This window comes from Marmota monax, unplaced genomic scaffold (genome assembly GCF_021218885.2).
Source record: "Marmota monax isolate L192 unplaced genomic scaffold, Marmota_monax_Labrador192_F-V1.1 WCK01_AAM20220418_F8-fsc00017, whole genome shotgun sequence".
NCBI classification, from domain to species: Eukaryota; Metazoa; Chordata; class Mammalia; order Rodentia; family Sciuridae; genus Marmota; species Marmota monax.
Window position 1 is genome coordinate 14,455,189 of NW_026695241.1, and position 16,466 is coordinate 14,471,654.

General features: G+C 38.3%; 1 protein-coding gene across 8 annotated transcripts in view; it reads left to right on the forward strand.

Moving 5' to 3' along the window:
• The window catches only part of Ston2 (stonin 2), a 130,972-nt gene extending 123,467 nt beyond the window's left edge, over positions 1–7,505 (forward strand). For all 8 annotated transcript variants that reach the window (XM_058577860.1, XM_058577859.1, XM_058577861.1 and 5 more), the window contains one exon: positions 374–7,505. In XM_058577860.1, coding sequence (XP_058433843.1) covers positions 374–457 — 84 coding nt within the window. In that variant the 3' untranslated portion in view covers positions 458–7,505. The remainder of the gene's footprint in view (positions 1–373) is intronic.
• Positions 7,506–16,466: the final 8,961 nt, after the last annotated feature.

Genomic DNA, 16,466 nt, shown 5'->3' on the forward strand with positions numbered 1-16,466 from the left:
CTGTGGAGCCAGACTAGTGTATGAAATACAGTAGAAATATTCATAGGGGAAGTACAAAAGTCTGCTTAATGAGTCCAGAACACAGACAATCTTTGAGTAACTATGCATGACAAACAATAAGAATTTTTCAGGTAATCCATGAGGAAGAGGGAATTTCAGATCATGTGAAGAACATATGCAAAGCGAAAGTCATGATGATACACTAGGGCCAGTAGCTCCAACATGGATAACCTGACATTAGTACAATTACAAGGAATCCTAAAAGACACTACCAAGATTCTTTTTAGTTTTTGTGCCCTTCCTTCTTTCCTTCCTTCCCTCCTTTCTTGTTATTGTTTTGTTTTGATGTTTTCTCCAATTTTTATTTTGGCAGGTGGAAATTGAACAAAAAAAGAGTTTGAAGCCAGACTTTGAAGGAGATGAAGTAGACAATCCCAAGGAGTGTGGGATACAGTGACAAAGCCTTCAGTGAGGAACCTGATCCAAGAGTCATGACAGGGTGTCTTCCTGAATAGCTGAGGTTTAAGTCAATACCTGCTGTGGCCACTCCATGCTGGGAACAGTCCATCCGATCTTCTCATTTACAGTCACCTGTATTTTAGCAGGAACCCTGAGGTGGCTGCTGTGGAGAGAGGCTTGTTGAGTCTGACCATACCTGAAGCACATGGTTCACCTGACTTTTGGAGCTTACTGTGTAATTGAGCCTCCTTGTCTTTTTTCTGCTTATATCAGAGCACTGGCTTATGGTTTTTTGTGACTGTTAGAGTCTGTAAAAGAACCTCCAACATCAGTGTTGGCATGATTTCTTTCTGATGTTCATCTGCCACTCATGAATTTCTGAAAAAAGTAAAAAAGCAGTCTTAAGAATTCATATCTGTCACCAGGCACAGTGACACATACCTATAATCACAGTGACTCAGGAGGCTGAGAAAGGAGGATCACAAGTTCGAGGCCAGCATCATCCATTTAGTGAGGCCCTCAGCAACTTAGTGATACCCATCTTAAAAAATAGAAAGTGCTAAGGATATGGCTCAGTAGTGAAGTACCCCCTGGATCAATCCCTAGTATCAATTTTTTTTTTTTTTTTTTTTTAGTATCTGTCACTTCACTCCTCTAGAAAAGGTTCAGAAAATGTTCACAACAAATTTCTTATTTGGGTCTACTAGACCTTTCATAGAAATCTCCATTCTTTAAATGTTAACACTATGCAACAGAAATTTTTCAGATTTCCTCCTGGTTCTAGATTGTTTAGATTGAAACACTTTTTCCATTTCTCTTGAGATTTCAGTCAAAGGATTTGCTGTCCTAAATTACAATAGATAATAGGAAAAGGCCTATTAGGATATATTTTTATTCTGTGATTGGACCTACATTCTGCAAATGGATTGGACTAGATTTACATTCTGTTGAAGGGAAAGCAAAATTGAACTTATTTCCTTTCTCCTCATTCTGACGAAAAGGGACATTAAATTTAAGATTATATACATATCAGGAGACACTTTCAATCTCATTAAATTCCCAAATTCACACTGAAAAATACAGGCCACTTCTGATTCTTGAAGCAACATACACACACACGCACGCACACACGCGTGCACACTCTATACCTCAGGCAGTTGTCAGGGGCATTTGGGAGTTCTTTTTATACCTTCGTAGCCAATATACTGTTACATGGCTCTTCAGCTCACTTAATAGGAGATTTAAGCTGAAAAGATAATTTTAAAGATTGAATGAGCTTTCCCACAAAATTCAGAGTTTGATAATCACAGTATTATAATAGATCAAAAATGCAGAAAACTGTAGGGTAAGGGTGGGGAAAAGCCATATTTATCAATGTTGTGAACATTAAATCCTGATTCTAAGAGTCAGGACATTCTGCCTTCTTTTCCTGCTTACCTCTGTTTCTTATTTGTACCTTGGTGTTTTCTCTCATGAAGAATGGAGTGAGGGGACAGAAAGTACACTTTTATCAGCTTTGTACATAATAGAGAAATAAATAATATCTCCAGTTTTGGAATGACCAATTTCAGGACTAATTTATTCAATGAATATTCATTGAATTCTAACTATGTACTGATAATAGGTTATAAAAATTGTTACAATATTTTAAAGTATCTAAGCACAGGAGTGAATCTATAAAAGAATGAGTTGGATAGGCATTAATGAGAAACCCTTTTTTCTGAGTTTTTAAAATGCAACCCTTTAAGTATAGAGTAGAATACCATGTGAATGTGTGTGTTTATGTGTGTGTTCATAAACAAGGTCATTAGGAAGACATTTCTGTAGCTATTCATGTAAAAATATTTTCTTAGGGAAATGATAGTTCAGTTTTGAATTGGGAGAATACTGTAGCGATTCACAAAACTAATGCATTCAACCTATGTCAAATGAAGTTTAGAAAGTTCTGCAAGATGTATTGGTCAGTACACATCTGGATGGAGGGCTGGGTTCAATTATAGATACTGTATTTTAAGAGAGGCATTAATAACTTGATTGTCCACAAGCAGGTGATCAGGGTTGTGCAGAGTCTGATTATATAAGAAATAGGGGACTAGCTACCCTGAGGAACAGAAGATATAGCTGGGAAGGGAGTACAGGGAAGGAGGGAATATTATAATAGCTGCCTCAAAATTTCTGTTGATCTATAAAAAGAGGAAATAGATTTGTTTTGTGTAGCTTCAGAGGGCAAAAATAAGAATAAAGAGGAACTTTACAGATAAAAGATGTCTGCTTTAATATAAGAAAGAATTTTCTAAGAAAAGTTGTTCTAAAGAGGAATAAACTCAAGTGTAAAATTTCCTGTTGCTGCCTATGCCCAAAGGTTATAATAACCACCTATCCTGGGTGCTATGAAAGGGACTCTCACATTTAGATTTGGGTTCGATGATTACCAAGATCCCTTCTAAATAGTCTCAATAGGAATAAGTCTCTAATTCCAGTGATCTTTTCCTTCTTACATGTTTACATGTTCTTTAGAATATAGCAGAGCCCCCAAAGGGCTTTGTCAAGGGATTTCAAAGCATATCCTTTCCCTGGTTGTACTAAAGGAACTTAAGATTCCTAAGGAGTCTGCTTGGGTTGGAGAGTTGGCAAGATGAATAAGAGCGTCCTCACCCGTTCCTTACCAAGCTGAGCACTGTGTCCAGATCCCTGCCTCCCTGCTAGCAGAGCATGCAGATTGCTTGATGGATCTCAGCCCTATCCCCTTGGCTAATTCTCATGCCTTCTTGCTTTCACCTGGACTGTGATTTCTAACCAAAAGTTGGGAAATCCCTTCCATGCTTTCTTCATTCAAGCCAGCCATTTATTACTAATTTTTAAAAACATAACTACCTTGATTTCATCAAATTTTTTTGGCCTCTGATTAAAATCAGAGGGAACTGATTATGGGTAACATTTCAGGGGTTGGGAGATTCAATACAATATATTTTTAGTGTTTTACTAATAACTTCCATAAACACGGCTGGGCAAATTACCTTTTTGATGTGCAAATTGTTTGTCACTGTGGACCTGGTTGGTTTTTTGTTTGTTTGTTTGTTTTGTGTGTGTAGGGAGTTACCAAAAAAATCCTGGTCTATTATCAAAAATGTGAAAATATTAAAAGTGAATTTATTTTACCAATACATAGTGTTACAATAGAACATAAATTAGATGTCACATGACATCAATAGCTGTACTCGCTTTCTAGGGCTTGCTTTTCAACTACACAGTAAAAGAGGGCACAAAATGTATTCATTATGATATGTCAAAGTGGGGAGACCATTCAACCCCCTTTGGTTGCTCTTATAGACATAGTAGTTATTCCTTATCAAAAGTTTGCACTTTGTTCATATTAAATATCACCTGGACAGTTGTATTGTGCTTTTTTACTTTCTGTTTGGTTCTTCTTTTATTCTCTACCTTCCTGAATTATTATTAGGGCTCCTAATCCTTGAGAACATTTTTTAATTTAAAATATTTCTTGTTTGAAATGAGACTAATTTTTATTCAAATCCTGTGGTTAGGAGCGAAAGTTTATTTCCCTAGAAACCCAAGTTCCTGAGAAATGTGATGTTGAAGACAAGGAGCACATCTTATTCTTTTTGTTTCCAATAACTAGCACAAAGCTTGGAATTTAATAAGGTTCAGCCACCTTAAATCTTTATTGATAGGGCAAACATATTCATGAAATAAAAGGAAGTTATTTGATATTTAATAAATGTTTGTCAAAAGAAAACTTCCCCTGAAACTCTAAGGCTACCATCAAATACTCATATTAAAGCAAACAAGCAGCTTTTATTTTCTGGAGGATTTAAATAATTTTTCTTGCCAGGCGCGGTGGTGCATGCCTGTAATCTCAGTGGCTTGGGAGGCTGAGGCAGGAGGATCATGAGTTCAAAGCTGGCCTCAGTAAAAAAAGTGAGGTGCTAAGCAACTCAGTAAGACCCTGTCTCTGATAAAATACAAAATAGGGCTGGAGATGTGGCTCAGTGAGTGCCGTGACTGCCCGAGTTCAATCCCCAGTCCAAAAAAATAATTATTATTTTTCTTTTATTCTTGCCTTGAAAGTCAACTAATAAGAACTGTTGGCACATTTCGTGTGCTACCGAATTTGAACTTAAATGTACCGTATTCATACTGAGAAACATTTTTATGCCTCAAAGTGCAAAGGCAAGATGTGCTGCCTATAGCCAGATTGATTCAGTTTTGGTGCTGCACGTCAGCTCTATGGGCCCAGACCTTGCCCATTAGAATGGCCAAAGCAGAAGAAAGCATTTGATGGGAGTGCACAGCCAGTCTCAGTGTGCCAGGTCTTTGTTCTCCCCAACATTAACCACAACTGGGGTTACTGTCACCACAGTGATAAAGGTCTGAAAAGGCTGAAACTTGCCAGATGAAATCATGATAAAAGTAATAATTTGATTGATGGAAAAGTGGAAAATATGCTATTTTTTTTTCTTAAAGCCTTGGGAATTACTAAACTGGTGTGAGTAGGAAGCACTACCACCCAGCCTACATAAATACATTCTCCCTGTTGGAATTGGTAATTTTTATCAAGAATTATTATAAGTTATTTTCAGCATATCCAGAGTTTAGATTATGTGAATAATGCAATCTAACAGGTATTTTTAACAAAACCAACAAAAATAAAAATTTTAAAAATTATCTGGTAAACAAAGTGTCTCAATACTACACTACCAAATCCCCTCCAAACCATGACAATTCTGTATGTAAAATCAAGACATTCTCACCAAGTTTATAAGGATGTTTTCTAAACATTAGCAATGCCTAAATGCCCTACAAATCACCAGTTCTTAATTATGTTTTTTGTAAATGAGACTGACTTTGAGTATTATGATTCATATTTATATACTTTGAGAATTAAAAGTGAAGGAGATATGTAAGGCAACCATAAATGTAGAGAACAAATGTATCTATTAGTAACATTTTCCCATGTGTTAACTGCAGCAAAAATGTGGAATTTTTACATTTCTTTTACATTTCTTAGCAAATCTGCTTGGGAAAATCTAGTCCTATGTTTTGAGAATTGAAAAAGAAAAATGTATCACTCCACTTAAAATTCCAGCCTATAAAGGCAGAAACCTTTCATAATAATATGTTTGGCAGTACCTAGACAAAGGCAAGTAACAACTGGATATAATAAAAAGTTATAAAAGAACAGGCTAAAGAAAATAGTATTTCAATATGAAAAAGTATAAAAAGACATGGAGAATATAGCTTTGGACAATAACCCTCAAAATACTTAACCAGAGGCCTTCTCTTAAAGCTAAAAGTAAGCTGTAGGAAAAAAGATTGCAAGGCAGGGATAAATAACAGAATCATTCAGATCAAGAGGTTATTTGTCCAGTGTCTACTCTGGTCAGGGTGCTGTGTTAGCAGCCAAACACAAGGACACTGAGGATTATTTATATAAAGTTGTTAGTAGGTATGTGCCATGATGGCTTTATTAAGGGAAAAATTGGCATTTGTATGAATCTCTAGAACATTGTCATGGAGACAATCACTATGTTAATTGACTTGTTATTTTGTCAGTTGGACTTCACTTTCCAATAAGGGAGAGGACTGGACTGATTGTTCAGATTCTTTCCAGCTCTAGTTTTATGAGTTACCTTACAAAATATCCTTTAGTGCCAATTTTTGTGTGATAGTTCCATGCCAATAATACTTCATATATTCTTACAAACCAAGAATTTGAATTTTGAGGACTGAGAAAACCAACTGCTTCATCTTTCTTTATTTTCATGTCTCTACCCTTCACCATCAGCCGGGAAGATGGAAACACAGGAAACCCTGCAATTAATCTTTTAGTTGCTTTTAAAACACCAAAGAGGGTGGTGAAGACTAGTGGGAATGCTGCTCTGGAAGCTCCATGGGGTACTACCCCTAAAGCAGTGGTGTGAGTGTGAAGAGAAGCAGACAGTTCTCCAAAATGGACATTAGGATCCCGGTATGACTTCAAGCAGATGTAGCTCTAATCCTCCAAGGTACTGAGGATGTCGGGATAATCCTTGACTTATAGCTTACATGACCTTTATACAAAAACTGCAGGACTTGAGGGAGGAAGGTGTACTCAGTCAACAGTCTGGGACTATTTGTAAGTTACAGTAAAACCAGAGAGAGAGGGATAGTTCCCTGACACACACCTCCTTTCTCTCAGTAACATAAAAATGTACTTTAAAATTTTTAAAAACATGTACAAGCTACAAAATATAGCTTTTCTCATGTGGTATTTGTGGCTTGACTATGATTTTAGTTTCTTTTCTAGTTGTACTTAATGTCAGATGTAATGGATGAATTCCAACTGCACTGAGCAAGGAATTCCAGCATCCTCTTCCTGTTCACTCCTTTGTTCTGCCTCAGTTCTAGTCGTGGACCCTGTCCAGCAACATGGGGACCTAAGCCTTAAACACCGTTACTTGCCTCCATGTGCTGTAGGATGGCCAACTTAGAGGTATTCCCCTGGTTCCAGGAAAGCAGATTTGCATTCATCTCTCAATAGGAGCCTGTTGGGCTTAAGGGTTTTAAAGAATGGGGTGAGAGAAGGGAATAACGAGAACTCCTCTGGCCCTCAGCCAGTGTGCATTTAATCTTCGTGTCCACTTGCCAAAAGAATCTGAAAACTTTGCCACCTTCAAGAGATAAGTCAGAATCGATGTTTTAGCCAGAGGTAACAGAGGAGTGTTGCTCTTTGCCCTCCTTTTTTGTAATGTCCATAGTGAATTTCAATGTGCCAGGGTGGATGAACCCAGGATCCAGTGAATAATTCAGCCCCTTCAACCTTATACTTTCCTTCTTCATCCATCCTCAATCAGTGTGACTTCTTGCATTGTTGTGGTTAATTTTATGTAAAACCAGTTTACTTTAAAAAACGTGCCTATGTAATAAAGTCTACACACTGGCCATCTCTGTAGAGGTGAGGTTTTATTTTAGTTCTGCTTATTACAATCTGTAATGCCTTTTTTTGAGCTTTGAAAATGAACTGTTAATAAAAGTTTTTAAACAAAGTGTCTCACTGTGCAATGTTTAATGAGGATTGGCATAAGGAAGAGTAAATGTTTATTAATAAGGCCCATCACCTAATTCAGATGGTTAGTAGTTATCAGCCAATAAGTTAGCAAGGGGCCCATTAATTATTCTCATCCAATTTTTCATGTATATAATTTACGATATATTTATCGAATTCCTATTTTGTGCCCAATACTGTGAGAAAACAAATGAAAATTATATAACCCTTAAGAAGTACATACATAATAAGAAATGTAAAGGGGCACATAAATAATAAATTCACATTATGTTCCTGGAATATTGTCAGTGCTCAAAAAGTAATTTTCAGTTGAGATGAATTCTAATTACAAATGTCAACATAAACTCAAAAGGAAGACAACTGGTATAGACTAGAATATTTAAAATTTTCACAGGAAGGATAGCTTTTAGGTGAGACCTGAAGTGAAGTAGACGTTTGGCTCAGTGGCAAGAGGAAGGGAACCTAGGGGTGGCAAGAGGCAGGAACAAAAATGGTATGTTGGGTTAGCAGATCAGCTTGATCTGAGTGATGGTTAGGCTGAGCCATAGTAGTAGAGCCTGCCTCCAGCCCCAGATTGGACTCAATATAGTAAAAGCTATGAAGCCATTTTGGAGTCCCGCCAATTGAAGCATCATTCTAGAAAGACAAGTTTTTCAACAACAACCAGTAAACAACATGCTAGGTATTTTGGACTATGGGAAATATTAAAAGCAAGGAAAAAAAAGGGTTTTTTTTTTTGTTTGTTGTTTGGGAGTGAAAGCAAAAAATAAACTGAGCTTTGTGTTTAATTCACATTGACAAAGGACATTTTATTGCAAAGTGAAAGCACCTACTAGAGGAGAACTCACACCAGTTCAGTGGCCCTCTGCTGTCTACAGATCTCTGTCCTGAACAAAACACAGAACTGTATAGCCTAATCAGTATAAAATTGGAGCTAGAAACTGATATCAGGTGCACGGAAGGGTAAACAGTCAAAGATCATAACTTTTGCTTAAGTTGGGAATCTGTCAAAAATATTCTACTTATTCTACTGTCCCCTGAACAAGTTTGGAGAACTCCTTATCTAGGTTCCACACCATCATAAGAATTAGCTTTGTGGGGCTGCCCTTTCCTTTAACATTCTGATAGAATACTCAAGTAACAAGCCAAACATGCTCACCAGATTTGGGTAGAAAGAACTGAGAATGAGAGGAAGTGAAGATGACATGTAATTGTCTTTAGGGTCATCTGCCATTCTTGTTGCAAACTCCTCCCAGTTCCTTCATCACCTCGGTCTAACACCTCTCTGTTTCAACTTTCTCTCTTTCCAAGACACAATATTAGCTAAAACTCTTGTAATGCTTGTACTCTGGTGTAACCACTGGTACAGGATTTTATGTGTATTATTTAACAAAAGTATCCCCCTCTCTCCATTCCTCAAGGCACTAATAATTCCAGGCGGGTGGATATAACAGATGTTTACCAAATATTAGCCATTGATGATTATCTATAGTATAAAAATAGCAAAGAACTTACAACTGAATATCAGACATTCCTGCTCCATTGGCCAAGCCCACAGAGGGAATTCCTTATTAAACATCTTTCTCCTTTGCCCCTAACATGCATAGATAGGCTAACTCCTCAAGTCCCCAAACTACTGTCTGAGGAAAACTGGAAACTCTTCTTAAAAGTCCTTCTTTAATGGGAATTAAGTTCTAATCTTCAAAATCATGTAAATAGCCTAAAATAAAGTAGAACTAAGGATCAGTCTTTTTTGATGATAGTTGCTCTATGACCCTCAATGAATTTTTCGATTTCTTCCATGAGGATTCTAAAAGAGTCATCACCAACCAAGATCCTAAGCCATCTGAACAGTGTGTTCCAGTCATGGTTAGTGTGAGGAAGTCATTAAAATGAGTCGTATAATTCTTCCCTCAGTTTTACCAACATGAATCAAGTGTTTCAGACTTGACAGCATTTTCATCTCCTTCAGAGTGTGATGGCAGACCAAATAAATTGAAGTGGAAGTAAAATGAGTCTCCACTCTACCTCACCTTATTATGCAAAGCAGTTTTAGCTCCTTTCCATCTCATCCTGTCATAGACTGACCCAATTGAAGTATCTTCCCCCCCCCCAAAAAAAAAGTCTATATTAGATCTCCACAAAAGAACTAACAACAAAAAAATAATTTTTTCCCTTTAGAGGTCTCAAAAGCTACAGATAAAATTTTCATAAAAACTAAGGTAAAAAATACCTGTACTACTTTTCTCCCATAACAGAGTCCAGGTCAACATATAGGAACAGGGTAGAATCTATTCACTATTCATCTGGAGCAAACCACAATGGTCAGGGAATTCAGCCCCCATCCCCTTCTCCTCCCTTCTTCTCTCCCCTCTTTTTTCTCTCTTCTGTCTTTTATTTCTCACTAACCAAGAATAAAGTCCTGGACTGGGGATGTGGCTCAAGCGGTAGTGCGCTTGCCTGGCATGCGTGCGGCCCGGGTTCTATCCTAAGCACCACATACAAACAAAGATGTTGTGTCCGCCAAAAACTAAAAAATCAATATTAAAATTCTCTCTCTCTCGCTCTCGCTCTTGCTCTCGCTCTCTCTCTCTAAAAAAAAAAAAAAAAGAATAAAGTCCTGCTTAATCTAATGATAGTACCAGGAAAAAGGAACATATCTTAGAGATCTGAAATAGTCTTCAGTTATTTCTGTCCACATTGACCTCTTTTCGTCCAAACTCCTATTTTGTATCGTGTCTACTGTTAGGTCCCTAGACAATAGTAACTCCATTTTGGTTCTGGGACTCAGACCCAAAACTTATAAAGTGCCAAGAAAAAGAAACTTAAGATACTCTGTTCCCAACCCCCCCACCCCACCCAAGGTCTCTACGTAGAAAAATTTGTTGTTACCCAGCCACCTACACCCAAGGTCAATTCTAGCCTGCTCCACCCAAGGTCATTTCCAGCTTGCTCTTGTTCCTTGTTAAAAAGGAAAAAAAAAAACAAAAAAACAAAACTCTATAAGTGACTCTGCCTGCTTTGTCTTGCAGAGGGGCAGCCTGGCAGACACTCTCTGTCAATAAACCTTGATCTCAGAAATGGATATTTGTGCCAGCTACCCTAACATCAACATCCACTGACTCCCCCCCCCCCCCCCCCCCCCCCCCCCCCGCTGGGGATTGAACTCAGGCTTGCTAGGTAAGTGCTCTATCACTGTACCACTGAGCTACATCCCCCACCATTATATGCTGCCTTTTAATGTTTTGTATTTATTAGTTTGCCATACTCATTAAAAAGCAACAGTCAAGAGAATTGGCTTTCTTAGTATATGACAAAACTCACCAAAAATAATAATGACTCAGCAGAAACAAATCAACATGCAATTGAAAATGACCAAAATTTACTCTGAATTCAAATATTACTTTTTTGTAATATCCCTTGAAATCAATCCCTCTTCTATCAAGGAAATTCTGCAGTCTGTGACGTCTTCTTTCTACTATTGCTTTTCTCTCTTTGCAACTCTGAAGTTATTGTCATCAGTAATGCTGCAAGCATGTTTAATTCTCCTGATGCCAGGCAGTAAAAAATCTAACCCCTTTAACTCATTTAATACACTTTGATAAAGATACTGAGAAAAACTGAAATTTTTTTCCTCTCCTGTTCTGTCAGCATAATACTCCTGACACCAACTCTAGAAACAGGAAAAAGTCAAAAGCAAAGTATTTTTATCTACTGTCTATTTTTATATAGTCATTCAACATTTTGGACAGGAGATGTGTGAGAGTTTTTTCCCATGTGTTATGCAATTCTGCAGAATCCTCTAATCCAACTCAATTTTGATACTATCTGGAGATAACACCAGATCCCACTGAACCTGGTTGAGTTGATCCTATAAATAAATAGTCTACTAGAAACCCAGTGTTTAAATTTTTTTGATTTTTTTGGGGGGAGGGGGCTGCTAAAATACCAAATACAAACAAATACAAAACGGTAACCCAGTATTTTTTGATTTTAAAATTATGAACTTAGGGCTGGGAATGTAGTTCAATAGTAGAGCATGTGGCTAGAACATGCAAAGCCCCAGTACTGAAAAAAAAAAAAAAAAAAAAAAAATATATATATATATATATATATATATATGAATTTAAGGAGTTCCCAAGGTATCAGTCTGTGCTCAGTTTGGGAAAAGCTAACATGAAAATATAGATGATTTATCAAGAAAAACATTAAAAATAATAAAAATCTGTATAACTAAGGAAAAATAAGAGCAAACCCAGGACATTTCACAAAGGTAAACATTCACTTCTAATGAATGAGATTACATTTTTCTATTAGGTCTTTGAGCCCTTTTCTTAAAATTTCCAGTGATAAGATTCCTATGTGCAGCTGGACTACACTTCATTTGGGGAATGTTCTCTGTGGCAAGTCAGCACAGTCAAATGGAGCATGGAGTGTGGAAGGCAAGGTTTTTCCCACCTCCCAAACCCAACCTCTTTATGCCCTGAAACGTTCTTTTTATAAACTGGTGCTTCAATAATGGCAACACCAATTCATTTTCCCAGCAATGTGCTGCCCCTACACAATTCTCTAGTCTTCAGGATACCAAATCAATATATGAAAACCAGTAACTTTCCCAAACACCAATAATAAATCTGCTGAGAAAAAAAAATCAGGAAATCAATCCTATTCATAATAGCCTCAAAAATTAAACAAAATACCTAGAAATAAATGTAACTAGGAGGTGAAAGACTTCTACAATGAAAATTATGGAACACTGAAGAAAGAAATTGAGGAAGTTACTAGAAGATGGCAATACCTCCTATGTTCATGGATAGGCAGAATTAATTGTTAAACTGGCCATATCACCAAAAGCAATCTGCAGATTCAAAACACTCACCATCGAAATACCAATAACATTCTTCACAGAACTGAGAAAAAAAAAGTCCTGAAATTCATTTGAAAGAATAATAACAATAAAAAAAACCAGAACAGCCAAAGCAATTCTAAGCACAAAAAGCAATGCTAGAGGCATAATAATACCTGCCTTCAAATTATACTAGAACTATAGTAACAAAAACTGCATTGTATGCATTATATATAAAAACAGAAACATAGAAGAGAATATAAGATACAGAGACAAATCTATACATCTATAGTCAGCTGATCCTTGGCAAAGGCACAAAAAAGTATTGGAGAAAAGACAGGCTTTTAAACACATGGTTCTGGGAAAACTGGTTATCCATAGGTAGAAGACCAAGACTAGATTCTTGTATTTCACCCTGCACAAAATCAACTCAAAATAGATCAAAGGCCTAGGATTTAGACCAGAAACTATGCAACTCCTACAAGAACACGTAGGGTTGTTATGCCAACATATAGGCATGAGCAATGACTTCCTCAGTAGTATCACTAAAGCTCAGGAAATAATACCAAGAATTGTAGATGGAATGGCATTGAATTTAAAAAGCTTGTGCACAGCAAGGGAAACAATTAAGAATGTGAAGAGAAAACCCACAGAATAGGAGAAAAATTTGGTAGCTACTTTTTTGATGGAGGATTAATATTCAGAATATGTAAACAACTAAAAACCACCACCCAAAATAACCACATCAATAATTAGGCAGATTAACTAAACAGATAAATGGCTAACAAATACATGAAAAAAAAATGTTCCATATCCTTATTATTCAGAGAAATGCAAATCTCACTTTCATCTCACTCTAGTTACAATGGCAACCATTAAAAATACAAACAATAATAAATGCTGGAGAGGATGTAGAGAAAAGGAAAACTTCTACATTGTTGGTGGGATTGCAGATTAGTTCAACCACTATAGAAATCAGTATGGAGGTTCCTCAAAAGACAAGGAATGGAACCATTGTATGACCCAGATATACCACTCCTCGGCCATTATCCTAAAGATTTAAAGTCACCATACTATAGCGATACATTCATACCCATGTTTACAACAGCACAGTTTACAATAGCCAAATAATGGAATCAGCCTAGATGTCTATCAATGGATGAATGAATAAAGGAAATGTGAAAATGTGATGTATTATACATGATAAAGTTTTATTCATCCATAAAGAAGAATGAAATTATGCAATTTGCAGGAAAATGGATGAAATTTGAGAGTTTTATATTAAGCAAAATAAAAAAAAATTTAGAAAGTCAAGGATCATGTTTTATCGCATATGTGGAAGTTAGAAAGGAAAAAGGGCAAAAATCAGGACGGATATCACGAAAACAGAAGAGGAATCAGTAAAATAGAGAAAAGGGATTGAGGGAGGGAGAAGAGGAGGGAAAGAATAAATGTTGGGGAATGCTGTTGACCAAATTATACTGCCATGTCATAGTGCATGTACAAATATGTAACAATAGATCCCACTCTTGCTAAGAGTGGTGGCACACGCCTATAATCCCAGAAGTTTGGGAGGCTGAGGCAAGAGGATGTTGAATTCAAAGCCACCTCAGCAATTTAGTGAGGCCCTAAGTAACTCAGTGAGGCCATGTCTCGAAATAAAATACAAAAAAAGGGCTGGGTATGTGAGTCAGTGGTTAAGTGCCCCTGGATTCACTCCTCAGTACCAAAAAAGAAAAAAAAAATCCCACCTTTATGTATAGTTATAATACACTAATAAAATTATGAAATTCTCTAGGTCTTGACAGTAAAAGTTTCAAGTACTTGTTTCTGATTAGAAGGACTTTTCATGTCCCCTGAGAGATGTGGCAATACTACCTCCAAAAGTTGGCCCTAGCAACAATAAGCATCATCATCATAGTATTTTGTTGACTTCATTCTACCCAGTCTCTCCTCTTAATATTTTGTTTCTACTGATTTAAACATAAGACATACATACATATTTTCCATGATCAATTTCACATATTTAACATTGAACCTATACATTCCTTGGTTAGCCCAGAGTGCCTCCCTCTACATTACCCAACAACAACAGCTTCGGTGGCTAGCTGTCTGCTATGTGTTTTCTCTACATTACTTTGCTTAATCCTGAAAGGAAAGTGACCACAACACTCAGAGCGACCAAGAGATCTTTATTGCAGCAGTGCAAAAAGAGAGAGAGAGAGAGAGGAAAGAAAGAGAGAGCAAAAGCAAAAGCAAGAGAAGAAAGAGAGATCAAGAGCAAGAGCAAGAGAGAGGGGCCTGGCAGGAGGGAGTTTTTATAGCCAAAATCTGATGGGGTCTCTGGGTCTGCAAGCTGCCTTGTTAGTGTACAGTGATTGGATGATACAGTAGTGTCATCTTCTGCCTTCAGGCAGATGGGGCAGGGGCTAGATGTGGGTTTCCATTGCACCAGACGGGTGGAGGTCGAGTGTTCAGCCTTGAGTGGGGTTGAGTGTTCAGACTTGATGCAAGCAGGTGATAAAGGACCAGTAAAGGGATTTGAGTGCACGAGTTACCCTGCAGCTAACATTCATTCAGCCTGCCCTGCACCTAACAGTCCTCCCTTTTTTGTTTTTCTAAGTGACATGTGGGTGGTGAAAAATTGGCTACTTCCAGGGGGCTGGTGTGGGGCCTACCTGGGAGAGTGGGAGAATGTTCAGGGGACAGTCTTGGGAATACCAGGGTGGCTAGAGATAACATCCAGGGGCTATAGACAGTTATCTCATAAGGGACAAAGTCCATAAAGGTTCCTTGAAGCCATAGGTTGTCAAGGGCATCAAACCATTCCTGAGCGAAGGTATCAGTCATTGGTCCTGTTGGAGGGACTCTAGGACATACCGGAGGTGGCGTGGTTGAATCCAGTTAATGTGAAGGGTGACTGAGAGTGGCTGGTGTCATCCTGGTGCCATATCGCTTGGATGTAGAAGCACCATCTGTGGGTTGGGATAGAAGCTCTTTAAGGCAGGAGACGTGGTACCAGGGAGAGTGGCTCAAAAGCTTGGCTGCTGTTAGGCTAGTAAGTATGACTGTATGGGGTCCTGTCCAGTGAGGTTCCAATGATTGAGGATGCAGTTCCCAAAGTAAGACTGCATCACGCAGTTGAAGAGGGTCCGATTCAGTTGCTGGTTGTGCTGGGATTGAGGGAATGAATGGCACAGGAAGGCACTGGTCTGTGTGTTCCTTAGGAGTTTGCGTAGAAGTGTGAGATAGGACAGGTAGGACACAATGGGAGGAGGAGTGATTGGAAAGCTTTGTTTGGTTAAGCAAGGGCACCCACAGAGTTGCTCAAAGGGGCTAAGGCCTGAGGAAGCTCTAGGGGCTGCCTGAATTCAGGTGAGGGCCAACAGCAGGAGATTGGGCCAGGACAGCCTGAGTTCAATAACAAGTTTAGTGAGATGATCCTCAAGAATGCCGTTAGGCCTCTCAACCTTACCCGAGGATTGGGGTTGGTAGGGGATGTGAAACCTCCAGGTGACGTTGAGGCCTTTGGAGACTAGTTGAACAGCCTGAGAAGTGAAGGCTAGACCATTGTCTGACTGGATGGAGGGGGAAGTCCGAACCTTGGAATGATCTGCTCGATGAGGATGGAGGCAATGGTGTCAGCAGTTTCCCTGGATGTAGGGAAGGCATCTATCCAACCTGGAAAAGTATCAACCAAAGTAAGTAGGTAGTGAAGAGTTTTGTACCTAGGCACATGAGTGAAGTCTATCTGCCAGTCTTCGCCTGGCTGGTGGCTCCTCATCTGATGCATGAGGAGTTTAGGTTTGATGCTTCCTTGTGGGGATACTGTAGAGCAGACAGAACAAGCGAAGTGAACTGCTGGAGAGTAGTTCTCATTCTAGGAAGTAAAAGAGGAGTTGTAAAAACTGGAAAAGGGGTTAGGGAGGGTTTTAGGTGGGGGCAGAGTCTCTGGAGCTGGAGGAGTTGGTCATGAGTCGTAGGTCTCCATCTTGGGTATCAGGGGCTGGTAGTCTTAAAGAAGTGGTTGATTGACTGACTGGTTGGTGAATCTGTGTATCTGATCTTTCAGGAACTTCTGTAGGCAATTTAACA